This window comes from Chelonia mydas, chromosome 4 (genome assembly GCF_015237465.2).
Source record: "Chelonia mydas isolate rCheMyd1 chromosome 4, rCheMyd1.pri.v2, whole genome shotgun sequence".
NCBI classification, from domain to species: domain Eukaryota; kingdom Metazoa; phylum Chordata; order Testudines; family Cheloniidae; genus Chelonia; species Chelonia mydas.
In genome coordinates, this window is record NC_057852.1 from 32,576,147 (window position 1) to 32,598,561 (window position 22,415).

General features: G+C 41.1%; 1 protein-coding gene across 2 annotated transcripts in view; it reads right to left on the bottom strand.

Annotated features, from left to right (window-relative positions):
• Positions 1-423: 423 nt before the first annotated feature.
• DKK2 (dickkopf WNT signaling pathway inhibitor 2) overlaps positions 424-22,415 on the bottom strand; it is a 66,521-nt gene continuing 44,529 nt past the window's right edge. For both annotated transcript variants that reach the window (XM_043545648.1, XM_007054398.4), the window contains 3 exons: positions 6,677-6,827; positions 5,458-5,607; positions 424-4,886 (listed from right to left, as the gene is read on the bottom strand). In XM_043545648.1, coding sequence (XP_043401583.1) covers positions 4,636-4,886; positions 5,458-5,607; positions 6,677-6,827 — 552 coding nt within the window. In that variant the 3' untranslated portion in view covers positions 424-4,635. The remainder of the gene's footprint in view (positions 4,887-5,457; positions 5,608-6,676; positions 6,828-22,415) is intronic.

The window sequence follows — 22,415 nt, forward strand, 5'->3', positions numbered from 1 at the left end:
GAATCAACAAAAAAATTTGATGGAAAATGGTTGTTTTTTTTTGCTGAAACAGAACTTTCCTTGGTAAATGTCTGTTTTCTGTACTTTTTTCCACACAGGTTTTTTAGGTTTTCAAGAAAAAAATCTTGAAAACCTGAAAAACAAAATTTTGCAGTTTTTGCAGGTGAGGTGAAGAGCAGGGAAGGCAGGATAGAAAGAGGATGGTAAGGGACATAAGAAACCAGAGTGAAATGTTGACCCATGTTTTAGGAGTCGGATGCCACATTTGGAGGGTCTCTGCTCCATATTGCAATATCAGAAGTTATGGGGATAAGTGCATAGAAATATTTTAATTGCTTTCATTTAAAATGTTTAAAATCCATAAATACCATAGGATGCAATACAATGCACTCAAGACAAAGGTGGGTGATGCAATAATTCATATCCTATGTATGTAATATGATGTGATGTATGTTTCTATGCTGTTATGCCATTATGCAGTAAAAATGTATTCATTTTAGAGAAGTTAATGAGTATTTCTGAAAAGAGATTGCATCTCTGCGGCTATTTGGGGGCAATAACTAGAACACCCCAGTTGCTTAGCAACAGTTTCTTCAACACTTGTTTCATGATGTTAGGCTTTTGAAATGTCATGGTGGAGCCAAATTCAGCCTTCAGTTTATTCCGGTAGCAACTCAATAAAGTCAGTTCTTTTTTCTTCTTCTTTTTCTAAATGTTCACAACCCAATTTCGATTTCAGAACATTTATTTCTGATTCAAAATATTGACTGAACAGTTTCTATACAAACAAATTTTAGCCTATGAGCTCTTCGCATGCTGTTCACTTCAGCTATATGCTATTTATTATTTGTGGTATGTGATGGTTTTCTGTGGCCAGTGTTTCTGCTCCCTGATTGGATGATTGATGGCTTGTATTGAGCAAGCCAACTCCCACTTAAGTAATGGGGAGCAGCAGATGTTCACAGTCTTGAAAAGCAGGCCATGAATCTTTTTTCAATAAGAGTTTAACAAAGGGCATATACCAGACAATTAATAGCAAATAATAGATAGCAAATCCTTTTGGTTTTGTACGTACACCACTGTTCACAAGAGAACATTCCATTCTCCAAGAATTCATGTGAATGAAAACCCATTCACACAAATGGTTGCAAATAACAAATAAAAGGGATACAGACATAGCGGAACTGATCAGCTGTTCAAAACTGGAACAAACGTTCACAGACACGGCATTTGCAGTATTTGACCAGCTCTGCCTGAGAGCAGACTTTGACCCTTTATTAGCAATTTGTCAGTAGGTCTTTGATTTTGTCATATCTATTGTTTCATTGTGGTAGCATTTGACTGGTCTAAGATGTTGCCTATCTTTGTGACTACATTTCAGTTAACCAGCACTTACATGCTGTAATTAATATAAATATGCCATATTGTTTGAGTACAATCTCTGGCTATTTTCTATCTGTGTTATCTTACCACGGTGAACATTGGGTATCTGAACAGCTGTTCTATTTGATTTCCTAGACTCTGAATATTATATGCATGCAGATGGGGGTATTTTTATTTTAAAAGTAGTTATTCTTGAAAACCTATGGGGAAAATTCTCCTCTCAGTTGCATATACACACTTCCCATTTAAGTCAGTGTTGCATAAATGACACTACAGATATCTGAGAGGAAATCTACTGCAGGTTCCACCATATCATAGTGAACAGATACCATTAACTGAAAAGTAGAAATCTCTGCTTCCTGAATGAGCAACTAAAATAAATGTTTTTTTTTTGTTCTTTAGGCACATGTATTAAAGTAAATGGCAAAACTCCTATTGACTTCAACATCCAGCCTGTACAGTATACAGTGTTGCCAACTCTTGTGATTTTTATGGAAAGTTTCATAATATTTGGTAGGCTTTTTTTCTTGTGTTATTTTAAAAACCCCTACAGTCAAGAGACTGCCTGAAAACCTCAGCTTTTAAAAAAAGTTTCTAGCCCTCTCAGTGCTGTAAAAAATATGAAAATATGAAACAAAAGCACCCTAAAAATCCAGAAATCAGATGGAAACTCAAAAGAATCCCAATTTTTAAAAAATATCTAATGATTTTTAAGCCAATCTACTTATTTTGGGGCCTGACTCATGATGTCTTGGCAATACTGAGTATATCTTTCAATCCACCCCATTCAATAAAGACCTACACTTAAACAGCAGGCAAGGAATGTGGGTAAATATTTTTGGGAAAAAGGACATTTAATATATTTCATCTTATTATACATTATTTTTCTAAATTACAAAGTCATCAGGCAGCACATATATTCTGCTACAAAGCTTTTTGTAAGAAATATCTCTATAAGAAAATACATCTCATTAAACATTTCCTGTAAATAAATTACTCCAAATACTAAGTTTTGTGGTGAGAAGGGGAAGTTATGCAGAAGTCAGGACATAAGATGCAAATCACTGAAGAGACCAATTCCGCAGCCTCCTACTCACATTGAATAGACACACTGAAGTGAGTGAGACTGCTCTTATATGTATGTGCTGTTATGGTGTAAGGGTTTCAGAATTGACCTCTATATTTCAGTTGTTCTGCTGAAATGATTCACTTTACAGACCTTATTTCTGTTCTCAGTTGCACTGAAGTAACTCCATTGAATTCACTGGAGTTGCAGTAATATAGCACTTGTGACAGTGAGACTGGAATCAGATCATCACTTTTTAAGGAATATGAGAGCCTATTTCTACAGACCATTCTCTTTATAACAATAAAAACTGGCTTGCATATGAAAAATATTATCCTATAAATCATTCTCTTTAATCCGGTATATACGTTGGAATTTAGATTCTTATCAGAGATACAGGAAGTGTAGTTCAGATCTGATTTCCAGTAAGAAAGTTTGAGTCAGAAGATGTATCTGAACCATTATTTGTACAAAAGGCACAGGTGCAGAAATGCAAGGGTGGGGAAAGGTGCCATAAAGGGCGGGGGGGGAGGGGTCAAAAGTTGGTCTTCACAATTAAAGTCAACTACTCTGCTGTACCCAAGCTGTTTGGAACTGATTAACCAAAGGGGAGAGCCATTGTCTTATACAATGTGGAAACAGATATTTCAGTAAGTTAATTATATAATCAGATGTTTTTTAAAGAAATTCCAGTCTCTTTACTTACATTTACACAGATAACATTCTTTAAAATAAGTGAGCAAAGTAAGAGGAGGTGCAAAGGCATTAAGAGAGAAGTCAGATGGTGGACATCCTTCGTTTTAGCCAGTTCACGAACAGGGTAGTTATGTTAACAGATTTCTTTAGCCATTGTAGTCAATGTGAATCCACTGTTCACAACAATATCCAAACTGTTAGCATGCAGTCAACCAGAACCTGTTCTCTTTTCAGTCTGAGCTGTTGTGTCACATCTCATGATGATTCGCAGCATGTCATAGATGATAGCATCACATGTCACTGTCTGTTCTTTAGGAGAGGTGATGAGATGCTTGCAAAAGTCAACTTTTTAATTTTTTTGCTGATTGTGTAAGGTGAATCCAATCCATTTTAGCCTCTCCAAACCACAGAAGAACCAGATTTACACTAACAGCCTATTGTTACTGTTATAGTATAAAACTTTTAATTTATTAGCATGCAATCTAATTGTAGCAGATGCATGCAGCATCTCTTATAGTTAAGGTTGCAAAACAATTTCTGTTATCACCTTCCATATTCAGATGTTCATAACTTTTCCAAATATCATCTTTATGGAACTATCTATAATGCAGGCATGTTCTGAGAAGAAAACTATATTTAGTAGCTCAATGAGCAACTGAATGGGTATCATTCTGGATGCATCATGTACATATTTTGCTTTTTCTGCTCAGCCCATGTATGCTAGCAGTATACTGAGACAAATACAAGCTATTAATTATAGTAACTGAAGATGAACCGATTAAGGCATTTCAGTTTAAATATTTATAGAATTATATATATATTTTAAACAAAAAAAAACCCTGTTTAAATGCCTCTGATCAGAAGAACTGCCACTGGTGTTTTGAAATCACTGTGTGGTGAGATTTTGCCACTCCCACTGGGGCCTGCAAAATCCAGCGCTCTTGCCCTGCAGGAGTGCTTTCCTTTTTCAAGTGACAGCCCTGATTAACAAGGTGTGTGGACATTCACAGTAACTTTTATTCCCATCTCTAACAGCTGCGATTTATCACTAATATTTTAGTAGCCAATAATGTGTTGACAGAAAAAGCCTTCCTGTAAAGCACTGCTTTGTGTTGGAATATGCTGTATACAATTTATTTAACAGTCTATTACCATGGTGGAAACCTATCCCACCCCTAACACTGAACTCTTGAAAAGTCATGGGACCATGCAGCTTGATAAATGTCAATAATTTCCATTGTGCTTTTTTATAATAGCATTTTCCACAAACTGTCAAAATTATTTACACAAAGAAGTTGCATAATGGAAAAACTACCGCCGCCATCGCATTCACCTCCCGTTCAAAACAAATGCAGTTTGGGGTGATTTCTATTCCTACCACAGTCATTACTTTAACCATTCTGTGTTTATTTACAGTCCTCATTTCCGACCATGCTGCAATGCAAATACACAAATTCACAGTCTGTTCGTAACATTTTTCCAATCCTCATTCAGATTTTCTGACATACATGAAGTCTTGATTTAGAAGAATAAGTGGCATCTTTCCATACTTTGCAAGACAGCCCTTTAGCACAGTCACATCGCTGGAAAATCTCCAAGCCGTGAGAGCCTTTCTTGCGCTGTTTTGTACACACCTCCCCCTGATGCAACACAGGTTTGCAAATTTTGGTCCAGAAATGGCGAGCACAGCAGTACCCCTCAATGCAGTCTGATGATCGTAAGCAGGGGTCTCCTTCATGCCCTAAGAAAAGCAACCAAAATATTTCAGTGCCTGAGACAGAGTGAAAGTATAGATTCAGAATGGTCTGGCTCGACGCTGACTAAGAAACAGAGGATATGATACTCATCGGCTGGTATTTGAAGTGCATAAACACCAATGCGTGGCGGGAGTTAGGTGCAAGGAGGATATCAATACAATCTACTGTAAGGCCTGATAAGGAGAAGTTCAACTAATGAAGCCTCATGGTCACAAAGGCATGTGTTACATATTGCATGATCATTACAAGATAAGTAAGGTGTGGCCTGCACAGATTGCACAACTGGAAAATACACTTTCACACCACATCTGACACATGGCTTACAGTAAAGGAACAAATGCTATGCCAAGCACAGAGGCTATGAATGACATATACAAGCAAATTAGTATAACTTATTTGTGGTCTGTGAATTCCTGCGATATACAGATGATGACAATTCCAGACCTCCCAACATTTCATAGCAGATTACTGTAAGTCAGCCTGGACTGCGTTGCTGTATCTTGTCTTTCTACAGCGAGGTGAATGAACTGGACTATATTGCAAAAGCAATCCTACCTTTTATGTGTGACAGCTTGGACTGTGGTCTCCCTAGATTCTGCCATCCCAAGTCCTTGCTAGAATAAAGACCGTTTTTTTTGTTGCGTGGTCCTTCCAGCGCAGGGATGTGTGGAGTAAGGATGCTTTCCGTTACTGGTATGCAAATACCTATGGGAATGAGATGTTAGAAATGGGAAGGCCTATTTGAAGGTTGTGGTAGAGGCTGAGAGGCAGTGCTGTCCAGTCAATAGGGCACTGAACTGAAATTCAGGAGGCCTGGGTTCTATTCACGGCTCTGCTAGTGACCTTGAGCAAATCACTGCATCTCTCTGTGCCTGTGTATTTCCCCTCCCACCATATGTCTGTCTTGTTTATTTGGATTCAAGGCACTTTGGAGCAGGGACTCCAAATCCTCTTATAATAGGAGCTTCAATCTCAGGTGGGGCATCAGCAATATAAACAATAACAAGAATAAGTTATAACTTCCAAGGCGTCATTTTAGTGGAGTAAGACCAGGATGAATTTGGTTCTTTACATTTATTGAAAAAGAATGGTTGTCCAATTTGCTATTGAATCAGTGAATTAATCCATATTTTAAGTAATCTGTCAGCCACCCATAGTTTAATCATGAAATATAGGTTTTGTTAAAAAAAACCTAAACACCTAAAAGAATGGGGGGGTCAGAGAGGTGGTTCACAGTACCTTAAATGAACAGAAATGTACTATGATGTTACAGAAAATTCAATGAAAAGGGGGATTTAAAAAAATAGTAAACATTCCCCTGGTGTGTTTGACATTGTATTAGTGTGAAACACAACTGCACTGCATTAACACAAGAGTCATGAATCTGACCAGTCACTGCATGACTACACTCTAAATGGTTAGTTATGCATCGAACTTCCTATTGCCACATGCAAATACAGTTTGAGCATGCAATCAAAATAACTGCACCCACAAATAAAGCATGCAGTTGCCTACACAGTTTTGAAAATCATGTTTCTTTCTAGCAGAGCAAAATCACAGAATCTCTTCTAATCATAAGGAAGAAAGAATATGACATACTTATACAATCCCTGTGTTACAAGTTTTTTGAGATGTTTCCTCCGAAGAAGGAATTGTGGTAACCCAAACAGAAATACTACTACACATGTCCTCTGCTTACATATATTCTCAATATATGCCATTAAACCAGTCATTGTCATATAGAAAAGGAAAACAAGAAGAGTTGCTTAAGTACCATTATTACAGCGGTTCCCAGGGCAGCACATGCCGTCTCTGTGGCAACGCTTCTTTTTCCTTCTGCAGATCATGCAGGCAGAAGTAGCTTGATGAGGACTATGGCAGTATCTCCCAACTTCACATTCTTTATCATTAGTGCAAGGGTATGCCTGGTCAAGAAAAAAGAAGGATTTAAAATAAAGTAGTAATGCACAATAATTCTTAATTCATATAGTTCACATCATATTAGCAAAACCAAAACAAGAAAAACGAAATGTGAGTGGTATGTTCAGAGGGAGGGGGGGAAAGGGGGAAGAATTTATCAGATCCAAGAAGGGGCCACAAGGGGGTGAAATTAAGGTGTGCTTCTCTATGGCAATTTACAGTTGCCAGAGAGGTCATTCAGGGACTATGGCCAGCTTTCATAAGTTCGAGCAGCCCATAGGCTGCTCTAGCTGATGTTGGAGCTGTGGCAACTTAAGAATCAGGAAGCCATAACCAGATCCTTAATAGCCTTATTCCTTCTTATATCAAGCATATCTTGGTGCAAGAGAGAATCTGGCCTGTGTTTTTTAACGCATTCCAAGTTATTGAGGCCAGTAATTAATACATAAAACCTCAGTAATCCAAAGTAAGGAATGAGCAGTTTTATCTTTGGTGGAGATCTACCTGGAAGTGAGTAAAACTCCCAAAGTGTCCTCTGCACTGGATCTTGTCTAAAATATGGGCTAAATACTTAGGTGGCAGCATTACTTTGAAAGGTTCCAAATTCATGTCAAGAACATGGACGAAGAGACCTTTCCCATTAGCCCATGATATTTACACTGAATACTCCCACATTGGTACAAATTCTTCTTTTGCATGCACACTGTTCCCACTGACACCTATCAGTGGGATCCTTTGAAAGCAAACAGTATCAACATCCTCCTAGCCTGACTGCCACTAAGGAAAGAACACATGGAACACTCCTGTATTCATCAAAACCACAATTCTCTTCCACTAAGACCTCCCTTTGTCACTTTTTCATGTGCGAATAGCAGAATATGGCCCTAAGGAGAGAGAAAAAGAGGCTTTGTCCTTCCAGATCAGACATAATGCTTCCATGAGATCCACATAAGGACCCCAGATCATTCCCGAAATCCTACCACTGGCTCCCAAGCAGCTGTAATTGTGCATCACTGCTGTATCTGACTAGTGCATATTAAATTATCCTTTCATTTACACAAGCAAATATATATTGTTATGTTATCTCACATTAATTAATTCAAGACTTTCCACACACGTGCTTTAAAATTGTATTCAGTGTTTTATTTAGTTTTCTATTTAACTTTTTGGATTTGGGATGCTAACGTGTCTCTCAGAACTAGTGCTGAGAGAAAAATTAGTTTCCCAACAACTGACAAAAAATGTTGAGGAATTTTTTACATAATTTCCCCCCGAAAATTGTTACTGAAAACAGTCAAAATGATTAATGGAATTATTTGTTTACCACAGAGGGCCTTGTTGGGCTTGTGTAGCTGTTTTCATTGCTATTTTTAGCCATACTAGCTAGATTACGGCTAGCTCAGTTATGCCTACCTGAGCTGCAAATCACACCTTTGATTTCAGTGTAGACATTCCCAAAGCCTGTTTCCCAACCAAAGAATTTGCTCCCTGCACAATATGCAGTATTTAAAAAGCCATTTTCTCACATATGAAGATGCAGTAATACAAATAAACACTTGGCTATTTTTGAAAATTTAAATTTACCAGTCTTCACTCAGTGGCATTTACTCCTTCTCCTTTGTAGTTGCCTCAGAAGCTGACACTGCTGCCTCATGGATAGTGGAGGGAGAGAAGGTGGTTTGGCTGACTGGAATTTGGTAATTTAAATGAGGAGGATGAATTTAACCAGGAGCGTCCTCATCCTACACCTTACTGTATGGGGTATCTACATCTGATTTACCTAAACCAACCTGCCTTGGCTTTCAAGTGCATAGGAATCTCAGGGAGCACAATCCCTCTCGGAGCTCCCAGCATGCAGGAGAAGTTTGCAGCCTATGCTGCAATAAGCATATCTAGCTCTACAAGCTGGTGCAATGAGGGGGATGGAGCCATGGCCCCCTTCTTATCTCCACACGCTTGTTTTTAAGGATATATGAGGAGACCAGTCTCTGGGCTTACTGGATATAATCCAATGCCTATTAAGTCATGGAAAACTCCAACTTGACCTCAGTGGACTCTGGATCATGCTTATTGAGCACTGGAACTGCAACTGTCCATTGCCTTTCCATGGGAATTGCAGAGGAAAGTAGAGGATTCCTTTGTGTCCACTTTCCTACTCAAGGACTAGGGAAAATCTCTCCTTTGGTGTTTACCCTCTTCAGTATTTGTAAACAGTTATGCTCCCTTTAGTCATTGCTTAATCATGCTATAATTCCCCCATAAATCAGTCCCTCCACCAGGCAATGTCATGATTTGGTTTGGCAAAACTTAATGAAGTCTAAGTACTTATCTGAAGTTATCCCAGCCCCTTTGATCTAGGAATTTGGCTAGAAAGCCCTTGTCACAAATATAAAGGGAAGGGTAAACACCTTTAAATCCCTCCTGGCCACAGGAAAAACCCTTTCACCTGTAAAGTGTTAAGAAGCCAGGATAACCTCGCTGGCACCTGACCAAAATGACCAATGAGGAGACAAGATACTTTCAAAGCTGGAGGGGGAGAGAAACAAAGGCTCTCTCTGTCTGTGTGATGCTTTTGCCGGGAACAGAAAAGGAATGGAGTCTTAGAACTTAGTAAGTAATCTAGCTAGATATGCATTAGATTCTGTTTTGTTTAAATGGCTGATAAAATAAGCTGTGCTGAATGCAATGTATATTCCTGTTTTTGTGTCTTTTTGTAACTTAAGGTTTTGCCTAGAGGGATGCTCTATGTTTTGAATCTGATTACCCCTGTAAGGTATTTACCATCCTGATTTTACAGAGGTGATTCTTTTACTTTTCTTCAATTAAAATTCTTCTTTTAAGAACCTGATTGCTTCTTCATTGTTCTTAAGATCCAAGGGTTTGGGTCTTTGTTCGCCTATGCAAATTGGTGAGGATTTTTATCAAGCCTTCCCCAGGAAAGGAGGTGTAGGGTTTGGGAGGATTTTGGGGGGAAAGACGTTTCCAAACGGGCTTTTTCCCTGTTCTATATTTGTTAGTGGCAAATATAATAATAATAACAATAATAGCTTGATGGTGGAAGCAATAAAGTCCAAGGGCAAAAGGTAAAATAGTTTGTACCTTGGGGAAGTTTTAACCTAAGCTGGTAAAAATAAGCTTAGGGGGTCTTTCATGCAGGTCCCCACATCTGTACCCTAGAGTTCAGAGTGGGGAAGGAATATTCACAGCCCTAAAGAACTAACTGGTTTTCTTTTGAGATTTCCAATAGGGTACTTCCTGATTTCAGTTAAGCAGGAAATGCCACTTGGAGTGCAAAGGTAATCCAAAGAGTATCTTTTTAATTAAAAAGTTAACCAAAACTTTTTGCATCTAATTTTTTTTTAAATATAACAGTGAGGGAAATGAACAGAGCATCAGCCTCAGCTTTTAGTTTCCTGGGTTCATAGAATCATAGAATATTAGGGTTGGAAGGGACCTCAGGAGGTCATCTAGTCCAACCCCCTGCTCAAAGCAGGACCAATCCCCAACTAAATCATCCCAGCCAGGGCTTTATCAAGCCTGACCTTAAAAACCTCAAAAGAAGGAGATTCCACCACCTCCCTAGGTAACACATTCCAGCACTTCACCACCGTGGTAGTGAAAAAGTTTTTCCTAATATCCAACGTAAAACTCCCCTACTGCAACTTGAGACCATTACTCCTTGTTCTGTCCTCTGCTACCACTGAGAACAGTCTAGATCCATCCTCTTTGGAACCCCCTTTCAGGTAGTTGAAAGCAGCTATCAAATCCTCCCTCATTCTTCTCTTCTGCAGACTAAACAATCCCAGTTCCCTCAGCCTCTCCTCATAAGTCATGTGTTCCAGTCCCCTAATAATTTCTGTTGCCCTCCGCTGGACGCTTTCCAATTTTTCCACATCCAGGTTCTGTTGGTTTGCTTCACTTCACAGCCTTATCCTTTTTTATGGGTAGAGTTTTGTCTTCATTGTAACAATCTGCCTGCAGATACTGGTTTTGAGAGAGCCAGCTGTTCACCAGTGATGTGTCAAACGAGTGGGAATAATTTAAAGCCTGAGATGGAATTTTTCACTGTGTTATGAAATGTACCATTATCAACAGTGGCTGAGCCAGTTTATAAATAAAGCTTTAAACCATCAAATTGTACAAATCATGGCAAATGTATTTTTTCACACAGTAAAAATTAGCACAGCTGCTCTACTATCCTGTGCTGAGTTCATTTGTTGTGGAAAATGTAAAGGCTGAAACTTATTCAAGTTGTGATCTTGACGGAGTTTGAGTATGGTTCACTATACTGACTGCTGGGATTAGGTAACCAAGTAACAGTTCAGGGGTAGATTGCCTGTACCTGTCCTTGCGTGGGCATGCAGGGGGCAGACAGCCGGGATCCTTCCACCCCACACAAGGACATGGGACGAGCACAGCTCTTGCATTTGGGGAACTGGAAGGACTGCTTCCTCCACGCATCCTTGGGGGTATAAATTAACCCAAAAGGGTCAGGAAAGAGGCAGGGCCATAATTCACCCTTCAAGTCTTCCTTCTCCAATGAGGCCAGCAGAGAGAGGCCCGCTGCACAAAGAGCTCTTGAGACTCCTCAGCCATGGGGCAACATGTCGCTCTCAATGGCTCTAACTGTTCATCCACTAAGCACAGCTCTGATTATAAAGGAACCTCAATGAAACTGAAAGATAATATTTAGCACTCACTGCAGCTTCATTTAGATACTCATTTCATGTCTTCAGCCCAAAATTAGACTTGGTCATTGCAATAAAACTATAGAATAATGCAGATCGGATCTATGACACAGAGTTGGAAGCTCAAATTGCATTATTAAATCTAATAAGAGATCCTTTGTTTTTACATGGTTTGCTGCTCCACCCCTGCCCATAGTTTCAGTCTCCTGTGAGCCAATTCATAATAGATATTGCTGATTTTGGTGGCAAGAAAACACATTTCAAAGTCTTGTTAAATTACTGCTGGGGTAGAGGACTCTGCAACAAGATAGTTTGAATTTTGCTTTCCAAGGGGTGTCTCTGGAAAGTACATCTCTCAGTTTGTGTCATGGCATTCAGGTGGATCAGTCCTCAAAGACTATCCTGTTTCAGCCAAGTCATGGAGAGGTATGGATGTAAACTCTAAAAAGAGACCCCCCTGAAACAGTGATTTTGTGCACTCATAATGCCAAGGGCTGTAAATGAGTCATGGGAATATTCAGGGGAAATCACAAAGCGGCCATGGAAAAAACCTCAAAAGTGGATTATTTTTAGTTTTGAAAACATCAGCAGTATTGGCTGAAAGCATCAGGACATAGTTTGCGGCAAAACTAATCCTTATTTTTCCACTTTTTGTACAAGCCTTGATAGGGCAATGTCCCTCTTCTATCTTCTGCTCTGTGTACACAGACTCAGAGACTTTCAATTGTTAAACATGCCACCACCTTACTGATTCATACACCATAGGCATTTACAGTTTCAATTTTTCCTCAGTTCTCTGCCAAGGGAGAGGGAAAAGATCTCTCTCTACCCAGAGATCCTTCCTAGCTCTGGTTCTACTAGCTTGCCTCTCTTCTTTGTGCTTCCTTACTGAGCCTTCTTATACCTCCTTCGTTAATGGGGCAATTTGCTCACTAGTGCTCTCCCAGTCCATTCTAATCCACTAATTAGGCCTGGTCAGGCCCAGCCTGAGGGGAATTAATTGGTGTTCAAGTGACAAGGATGCTGACTTAGTTGTTAGTTCTCAACATTCTGTCACCACTCTTCCCTTCTTGCCTGCTGGCCCTGTCTTTTTCTTTCCTCAGGTCTTCCTCCCTTGCCTGAGGTGTTACTCTGCCGGAGTCTCTACTCACTCCCAAGATGGTCATCTGGGGTCCCTTTGTGGAGTCCACCCATTCTTCACGAACAGAAATTTCATTTGATGGGCAGAGGTCACCCCCACAATTCTGCTTCTGCCCATAGGTCCTCGGATCATTGGGCAAACTGTGGGATCAGCCTCTCTATTCTCAACCTCTTTACTTTGTGGTGGGGCATAGAGCCTACCTTCCTCCACCTGGTTGCTCAGGATCCCTGTTTCTCCCAACCCTCCAATTTATGTCTGGGCTCTTTCCTTCTGGTGTGTGTGTGGCGCGGGGGAGGACCTGATGACCTCTCGACCCTGGCTACCAGGCTTGAGGTATTTGTTTCTTCTGCCTCTATTTTCACATTTTTCTTATCCTTCCCCCGTTTCTCAGGAGACTCCACTTTCTTTCCCTTCCTGATGGCTTCTTATCCTAGGTCCAGTGTTTACCAATCCATATCCTTTCAGTTTCAGTATTCCCCCCCTCAGCTTTTATTTCCTCCAGCTTGGGTTACATTTTCCACTGCTTGGGCCCCCTGGCACCAGACCGCATCTCAAATTGCAACGGGCTCCAATCTGTGCCCAATGTCACAAGTTGGAGCAATCTCTCTACTATTCTGGTTTGACCCCCTATAGAGGGTGAGCCATCTTTCCTGGGGAGGTCCACCTCTATGCATTCTTCTATCAGTTTAACAGCCATGTCCAGTGTGGCAGGCTGATGTCATCTGACCCATACTCGCGTGTTCTTGGGGAGGCTCTGTAGAAACTGTTCAAGGATCAGAGTGTTCATAATCTCCCTCAGCCAATGGGTGGTCCAGTGCTGCAGTCTCTGGGCAAAAGCCCAGGGTTGGACTCCCACATCCATCTATTCTTCAGTGGGTTGGCCCACCCTATCCAGGATGGCCACCGTTAGCAACTCAGTCTCTCACTTGCACATTTGTTAAAGCCACATAGGCCACCGGTGCCTTCCCAGTCAAATAGGGGACTAGACATTGGGCCCAGGTCTCCTTGTCCCAGCCTGCACCCACAGCTACCCTCTCAAAAGCTGCCTATGAATGCATGTGGATCATCCACAGGGCCTGTCTTATATGTTCCCTGTGGCTGGTGACTGGTTCCCTGTCACAGGACTCACCATACTTAGGAGCAGCTGCTCCTTCGTGTGCAATTGCTCCTTTATAAAGCCTTGCAGGCTCTTATATTGCTCTGCCAGTTGGGTGAGCAAAGACTGTCTTTCCAGATGGTGCGCCCATATGGTTAATTTGCCTACCCTGCGACCTGAACCTCTTCAGGACTGGTATGGGACACCCCATCACACAAGCAATGAGAAATACCTTTAGAGGACATATATTTTTCTGAACAGTTTTGCCCTGAACTGCCCCCTCTCTGCCCAACTCCTTCCTTACCGCTAAATGAATTTGAGTTCCTATGTGTGAAGGAAGCTCAAACAAGAGGCAAATAAGCAGCCACTCTGCCCCTGTCAAGTTCAAGCTGCTGTCTTTCTAGGAATGAATGGAGCATTGCAGGTAGGACTACTGTGTGGCTACATGCTGCTCATAGAGTTAGTCCAGCATATCATATGTGGAATTCCATTATGTCACTATTTGCTGCTTCCTCTGAGGGCAGTAAGTAGATCCTCCACTTGAAGTTCCTTAAGAAAACTGTATGAAGCTAGCCGAAGTGGCCAGAGTGGGTTGAGAGTATTCTCATTGCTGTGGAATAACTATTGCTAACAGCAGTGCTTAATTTGTACCAGGGCTGAGCCTTGGCACCTCTAGGCTTGGTAGTTCATTGCCCTGGCACCTCTAGGCTTGCATCAGTTATGAAAGTAAAAAAATTGCTTGAGCCCCAGCACTTCTTTCATTTCAAATTAGGCACTGACTAACAGGCTGGGGCCACATGAGAAACGGGATACAGGTGGGAAATGGCCATTATGTACCGCTTTCCTTAGTGTTGCCTATTGTCTGAGGCCACAAAATCTGTGGATGAGAGAGGAGCTTGTCACAACTCTTCATTGACAATGCAGCTTCTTCAATGTACTACCAGTTCTCAACTTCACATAAGCACAGTTGCTGGTGAACAATGCTAGAGTTGACGCTTCTGCTAAAGCTGAGCGGTGTGTGCAAGCAGACAAGGAATCAGCTCCTCCACTGTGGAAATCATGATTTGCTCTCAGATGTTTGCAAGAAGAAAATGAGGCTTATTCCTCTGAGAAAATTATTGGCTGCAAATCATTTGTTCAGCTCTCATTTTCTTCCTTAATTTGAAAGTGAGAGAAAGAGAGAAGCCATGGGTTCAGTGAGAGGCTGGGTGTAGCCAGGAATTTCTTGAGTGCTAATCTTGGCTGCGGAATTGACCATTCCTGCTCTCACTGAAGCAGAACACCCACTGACTTCAGTGGAAGCCAGATTGGGCCTTTGGTGAGTAGTCACAAGCTCAGCCACGTAGCATCTCTTCCCCAGTTTGTAAAATGGTGTAATAACACTTACCCACCTCTCTGCAGTGTTGTCAGGATTAAGAGATGGGCCAGCAGAAGCAAGCCCCCTTCAGCCAAGGGGGCTGAGTGTGCTATGCCACGAAGTGGGGCACTTGCTCTCATTCTTTTCCTGCACCAATAACCCCCTTAACTTTTCAGCTTGCCCTCTCTGCAGCTGTTTATAATGCTGTGAAAATGGCAGTACAGCCAACACATACAGGGCCAGATTGTGTGTGTTGATGTGTCCCTGAGTGAGGGCAGATGCTGCCTCCAACCCATAACCCCACAAGCCTTGTGCCTCACAGACACCCATCTAAGTCACAGTTCCTCCCTGTTCCCCCACCCCATTGCTGGGCAAGAATATTGCAACCTCCCCTCCCCCAGCCCTCCACGCTAGCTCAGCTGCGTTGGACAGTGTGCTGAGGGGTGGAGCCAAAACTCTCCTTATTTCTCATCCTTCCCCACCTACTCTCTGCCCATCCATTCTGGATGAAGGACTGTAAGCGAGGCCGCAACTCCATGTAGCCCATGTGGGAGAATAAGTGGGTTCTTATCCCCTCCCCATACCCTTACTCTCCTTCATGGGCACGTAGTAACTAGTTGCCAACTTGATCTGCTATCTAGGATTTCTTTTAAGATAACAAGAATAAAAAATAAAAAAACCCAACAACTGTGCACAAGTTGTTGGCAGCTGTGAACATGATGCTCCTGTCTGCACTGTCTGATTCCATTCACAGCATTTTCTCACTCAGTTCTGGAGAAAGGTACCATATCAGCAAGCAAGCCAGTTTTGGGGGAAGTGAGCTAGCAGGATATAATTCGTCCCCATCTGCCTATGTTTTCGGGGAGACGCTCTTCCTGTCAGACAATACGGTCATCAAACAATGCAGCATCTGTTTCCACCATATTAGTCCACTTGTATCTCCTTTTCCCTTCAGTTTTCTGCTTTCCCGGCTCCTTGCTATGGCATTAGTGTAGAAGGTAAGCCCCAAAAGTCATTCAAGCAAACTGCCTGTGTAACCAAGCTTTTTTGATACCAAGCAAGTTGGATTGCCCCTATATATTCTCAAATCTTCCTCATGGACTGGTGCAAATTTTGACTCTGTTCCATCTCTAATATTGCAGGAAAGAATCCTAAAAGTCTAACCATCCCTGGTGTTTTTTTCCCCCCTCTCCAACTACTGTTCTGTCATACTGATTTCAAGTGACACACCACAGCAACTCCATACCAGAGTATTCAGTAGTAGTAGAAGCAGCAACTGGCTCTTTCCTGGATTCAATCCTAATAAGAAATAAATAGCAAGTTACAAGGTAGGAGGGGCGAGTTGACGGTAAGTGAATCCAAAACTGGCACATACCAGTAACTCACTGATTACGTGGACTGCAGGTTACCTCTCTCTCTCTCTCTCTGTTATCTGTGTGAATGTTTCTGTTAAAGTACAGCAATACTGCACTGTAAAATTAGCAGTTTTATTGTCCTTGAAGACATTTTCATTACAGATAATTATATATGAGTAAATGTACTGGAGTTTGAGGTTTTTCAAACTTCTCAAATTATTCTCTGGGTTCACAAAATTAGTTCCACATCCTCAACCCATATTTCACCTATAATGTAAACAATTAGGGTTAGATTTGGACCTTAGCAAGGGACTGTGAATAAATTGCAGTGACTCATGAATAGCCTCAGCAGGCATTGTGTTTCAGAGACAGCCCTCTGAGGCGCAATTTCCCCCCTGGCTTTCTCCTTGCCCCAAGGAATAGTAATTTACTTCTGTCTTATTCTGATAGCAAATAATGGCACCTCGTGTATTGGCTGATATGATGAGGGGGGTTGGAGCCAAGTGTCCACTAATTCCTCATCCCTCCTCACTCACCTGCTTCAGGGGAGAGCTATGCACTTTCTTAACTCTGTGCCCCAGACTCCAATGTTCAGGTAGCTCTCACACAGATGTGATTGTTCATACCTCCTCACAGTCCCCCATGTGGATGTGCAGTCCAGTCACATTCTTGTCTTCATTTTTCGTGGTTAATTAAACACAAAAACACCTATGCTTTTTTTGGCTAAAGGGAAGCCTGTGCTACCCAGTGTATCCGAGGTAGCATCTTTATAGTTATTCTTTCCCCCTTTTCTGCTCCTTTTTTCACTGCCTTTTCTAAGCAGAACATGTGCACAATAGCATTTGGCTTTGAGTTGAACTTTCAAGAGCACAAATTTGCCCATCGCTCAAGATAATCTTAACAAACTAACAAATTGCATGCTATGCATGGACAGAGCTGTATGCAGGTGTTGCACTAGGGCTTCAGCTCTGGAGACCAGGGTTAAAATCTTGATTAGGTCACAAGTGAAAATGAGTTTGGTGATCTCAGCTTAATCCCTAGTGGACATTTGTCCATATCACAAGACACCAGAGTATCTGATAAACTACAGTCATTTCCTGTTCTATGTACAGGGAAAAATCACATTCCTGCTGTGCTGTGAATGGAAATCACTGTAGTTGTTTAATTATCATTAAATGGGACTTATATGAATGTATCTACTTCTGTGGGTGAATAGCTTCCTGATAATAAGGTTCATGATTATAAATTAGAAAAAAAATTGCTCCAAATTGGGGAAAGGAGTTACATGAAACCTCTAGAACTTTTCAAAAAAAGTTTTGGGTTTCATGAAACTTATTGAGTTACATAAAACCTTCTTCCCCTTAATTTAAAGCATTTTTTAGCCCAGGGAAACTTAATTTTTAAAACCATGTATTTCTTACTAAATGAAAACCTGTGTTAAGCAGAAAATAAATATTCATGTTTGAGAGTAATTCTCAGCTTGTTTCTAGGACTACCAGGGGAATAAAATTTTAAAAATATGCAGCAGTCCAGACCTCATGCTTTGCCAGAGCCAAATAAAACTCGGACTGTAAAAGTTTTGAGCTCTCTTCTGAATCTAGAGTATATAAGTATTCAGTGGATTCTGAATTTGACAAACCAGGTTTTCCCAGTTCTTACTATAATGCTATGGGCAACACTACATGTGAGTTGTGGTAGGAGCAGTGTGTAGCCAATGCCATTCAGGTGGGCTATTGGAGACACTGTGTCTCAGTGAGGCCTCAGGAACAAGAAGGGGTGGTATCATTTACATTACCAAGAATTGGGTGCAGTGTGCATCCGCCATGCATAGGGACAGCGATTGTGACCAGTCCCTGCTTCATTTTGGAAGAATGGGCTCCTAGTGCTTTCTCCCTTTGCACACCCGCTCATTTTCTGGCCCTAGGTTAGGTGTCATGTTTCAACTGGCTTGTTAGGATTTCGATTACACACCCATCCAGAGGTGTAAGAGAATATAAGGGCCCGTCCCTACATTACTCTCTGGACTTTTGGGCTGGATGGATAAGGATAAGCAGACCACATACACATTTACTCTTTCCCTGGAGTAAGTGGATGAGGAGTGGATAGGAGGGGCAGAGAATGGATGGAACCTTATTTTCACCCCTACACTACCGAGAGGCCAGTGCATCTGAGCCGGCACGCAGGGTGGAAGGTAACAATTTTATGCTGGTACTGTAGGCCAGTCCTAAAATACTACCACTAGGGAGCAGGGAAGGAACTGTGGTTCCCAGTGGAATGCAGCTACTGGCCAGCACTTTGTATCCCGTGTATCCTTGTGACAAATTCTAGCCATTAGACTATAAATAAATAACTAGTCTCTCTTAGCTATTCTGCATATTTAATAATAATCTCCTGAGTTTATATATATGATACCTCCGGGGAAAAAAGGATGCTTTCTTCAAAGCTTCAGTGCTGCATTGGTGTATTAGTAGCTAAATACATCCAGTGGGCTCCAGATCGAATCCAACCAAAGAGCGCACACAACAAAAGCACTTTGTGGCATTCCTGGCTCCATCTCGCCTGGTGGACCCCAGCACTATATGGCAATGCCTCCCTTTCAAACTTTGGGTGTAAATTTTGTGGGTCCATGGCACCCTCCAAGCTCAGGGCCTGGATCTGTGAATCCCTGGATCCAGGCTTAATTTATGTGCATCGATTTTGAATGCGGGTCCCTTATTGCACTTTAAAATTAATATGTTTGATGAGACAGGTTAAAAATGTTCCAAGATTGGGGAGCAGTCAGAGTGACCCAACCTTTACTGGCTTTAGCCCCCCTGAGTGGCTCATATTGGTTGATGAACTACCAGCAGCAGCATTATAATGGAGGACACCAAAGTAACATGAGATAATTTTTGAAAGCAGCCATACAGAACTAAATCAGTTGTGACAAAAAGCTTCTACCTCTTGATTTTAAGTCATCTTTGGAAGGCCTCACCAAAGACTTCTTGAAAGATGAAGGTTTGTTACTATGTGCTTCATTCCAAATCCAACCCTTTCAACAGTCTGTTTGTCCTTTTATCTCTCCTTTCTTCTCATCCATTTCTGCTGGTTTTACTTTTCAATTTGGTCTCTAATTGGCTATTTATCATCTGTTCCAGAATAAGATCTTTCTGGCTTTTTGATCAGCACATTAACTGGTATGGCTGAACAGTGGGTTCCCAAAAATAATGTTCATACATGATCTATTAACGCTGGAAGTATGCATTTTTTTTATTTAAGAATACTATCCAGATGGAAATAGGTAGCAGAGTCTATGCCACACAGAGCACCAGGAATTAAACCTCAGGTAGGTACTCACACATTATAGTAAGGAGTTTATTAATGTAGACAGGAAACTGGGAAGAAGTTAATGTTTCAACACATTTCATATTGCTTCTCCATCCCATCCCCTATCACTCAATATTCTGATCCCTCTCTAGAATTAAGGATGAAAGTTTTCGGAAAATCATAGAATCATATGACTGGAAGGCACCTCAAGAGATCATCTAGTTCAGTCCCCTGCACTCATGGCAGGACTAAGTATTATCTAAATCTTTACTCACAATGTAGAGAAGGTCAAAAATCAGGGGGGAAATGTTGAAAAAAAAAACCCCTCTCTTTTTTCAAAGTCAAAATTGGAAATTTCTATGAAAAATTTTAAATTTGGAACATTTTTGACCAGCTGTTACTCCTGTGTCAGTGTCTATTTGAGGTGAATATACAACAGAGTGAAATCACTGCCATTTTATCTTTTAGATGGATTTCTGGAAGCTTGGTGTCATGGTACTGAACTATCTCATGTGTAATCTGTGACAGCATCTTCAGTCTGGGGGCATCCCCCTTGCAAATGATTAATGAGAGAGTGGTACTGGTGCCAGCCCTAAATAGATCAGGTCATTTCTTGCAATATTTAATTTACCCTGTCCAAACAGAATATCTCATAGTGGTAGATATGGGCCCAAGTCACAAAGGTTGGATCCAGATCTGAACTTTCCTGAAGTAAGAGGGTATTTTGATCTGGGGTTTTGGTTTGATCCCATCTCTACATAATAGTCATCAGCAGTCATGACCAGGAGAAATTATAAATGCACCAAGAACATGGAAACAAGAGGAGGTTATAGCCTTTCCCTGTGGGTTCAAACTGCTGCTCAAGAAATGCACCTACTTTGTAGTAAGAAGTCCACAAAAACATAGAGAAAGCAATTAATTAATAGGGTGAAATCCTGGCTCCACTGAAGTCATTGGTAAACCTCCCACTGATTTAAATGAAGCCAGGATTTTACCTATAGAGAATGCTGCACGTTTATAAAAAGATATGCAAGGCTCCACATATTCTGCAATTCCATGTCTGTGGACTTGACCATGGACGCCATCCCTTCCCTACAAATTGCTGCAGAATTATGCTACCGCATCTATAATTTCTTTTTTTAAAAAATACGTTTCTAGCCCTCATGTTTACATGTTTCTTGAAAATGTGAACTCAGTGTCACACTGAGACAGCCAGAAACAACAGCACTGAGAGGCATGACCTGTGCTATTTATCTCAATTGGCTGTTAACTCTGAAACATAAAGATGTCAATATATGGAAGCAGTTATTTACTTCCCTGCTGAACATTTTAGCAGGAACAGCTGACTAACATGCTTACATCACAATCCCAAACTGCTTTCCCAGGTGTCAAAGGCCACAACTGTCATCACCCAAGGTTTCAAAAACCTTCACCTTCTCTGTTACATTCTACTTTACAGTGCAAAATCTATTATGTGAAATCTGTACTATTCTTCTGGCTAGAGAGTTGTCAGGGACTGAATCTCCGATATTAATCTCCAAAGCACAGATGTGTATCAAAAACTGAAAACACTGGACAGCAGGAATCAGTCTGATTTTAATATTAAAATAAATAACATAGGGCACTTGCACAGATTGTATTAATCATTTTCATGTTTATGATTATTAAAATGCCAGTTTTTATATTTCAAGCAAGATATCAAAGAATTAGCAGTTTGTTGCACAATCACTGCAGAATTCAGGATCTAGACATAGATGGGGACTTCAATATATGTTAAAACAGATCCCACTTCTGCAGTCCTTACAAGTGAGTCAGTTTTCAGAGTAACAGCCGTGTTAGTCTGTATTTGCAAAAAGAAAAGGAGTACTTGTGGCACCTTAGAGACTAACCAATTTATGTGAGCATAAGCTTTCATGAGCTACAGCTCACTTCATCGGATGCATACTGTGGAAAGTGTAGAAGATCTTATTATATACACACAAAGCATGAAAAAATACCTCCTCCCACCCCACTCTCCTGCTGGTAATAGCTTATCTAAAGTGATTACCAGCAGGAGAGTGGGGTGGGAGGAGGTATTTTTTCATGCTTTGTGTGTATATAATAAGATCTTCTACACTTTCCACAGTATGCATCCGATGAAGTGAGCTGTAGCTCACGAAAGCTTATGCTCAAATACATTGGTTAGTCTCTAAGGTGCCACAAGTCCTCCTTTTCTTTAAGTGAGTCAGTGTTGGTCATCACGAGTAAGGGTTGCAGAATGGAACTCAAAATTAAGTCACTGAATGCAACGCTGGGCTTTCATTTTTATTACTACAGTGTGAAGTATAATATTGGGGCCCAATGCAGCAATACTTAGGCATGGATAGTCCCACTGACTTCAAACAGGACTACCTGCATGAAGAAGGACTGTATGTAGGTAAGAGTTGAAGGTAGAGGCCCTTGAAATGTCACATGATGGTATCACCTGGGTCTCTGGTTCATTCAGCACTAACAACAGTGAAGTCCATGTCACAGTACTACAACATTAAGGACAATAATCAATCTCTACCTGAGGCCAATTAAGACTAACGGGGCACTATACCAAAAAGCCTGGACCCTTCACAGCAACAGAAAAACCACGATGATAGTGTTGTATGACTAACCTGGAACT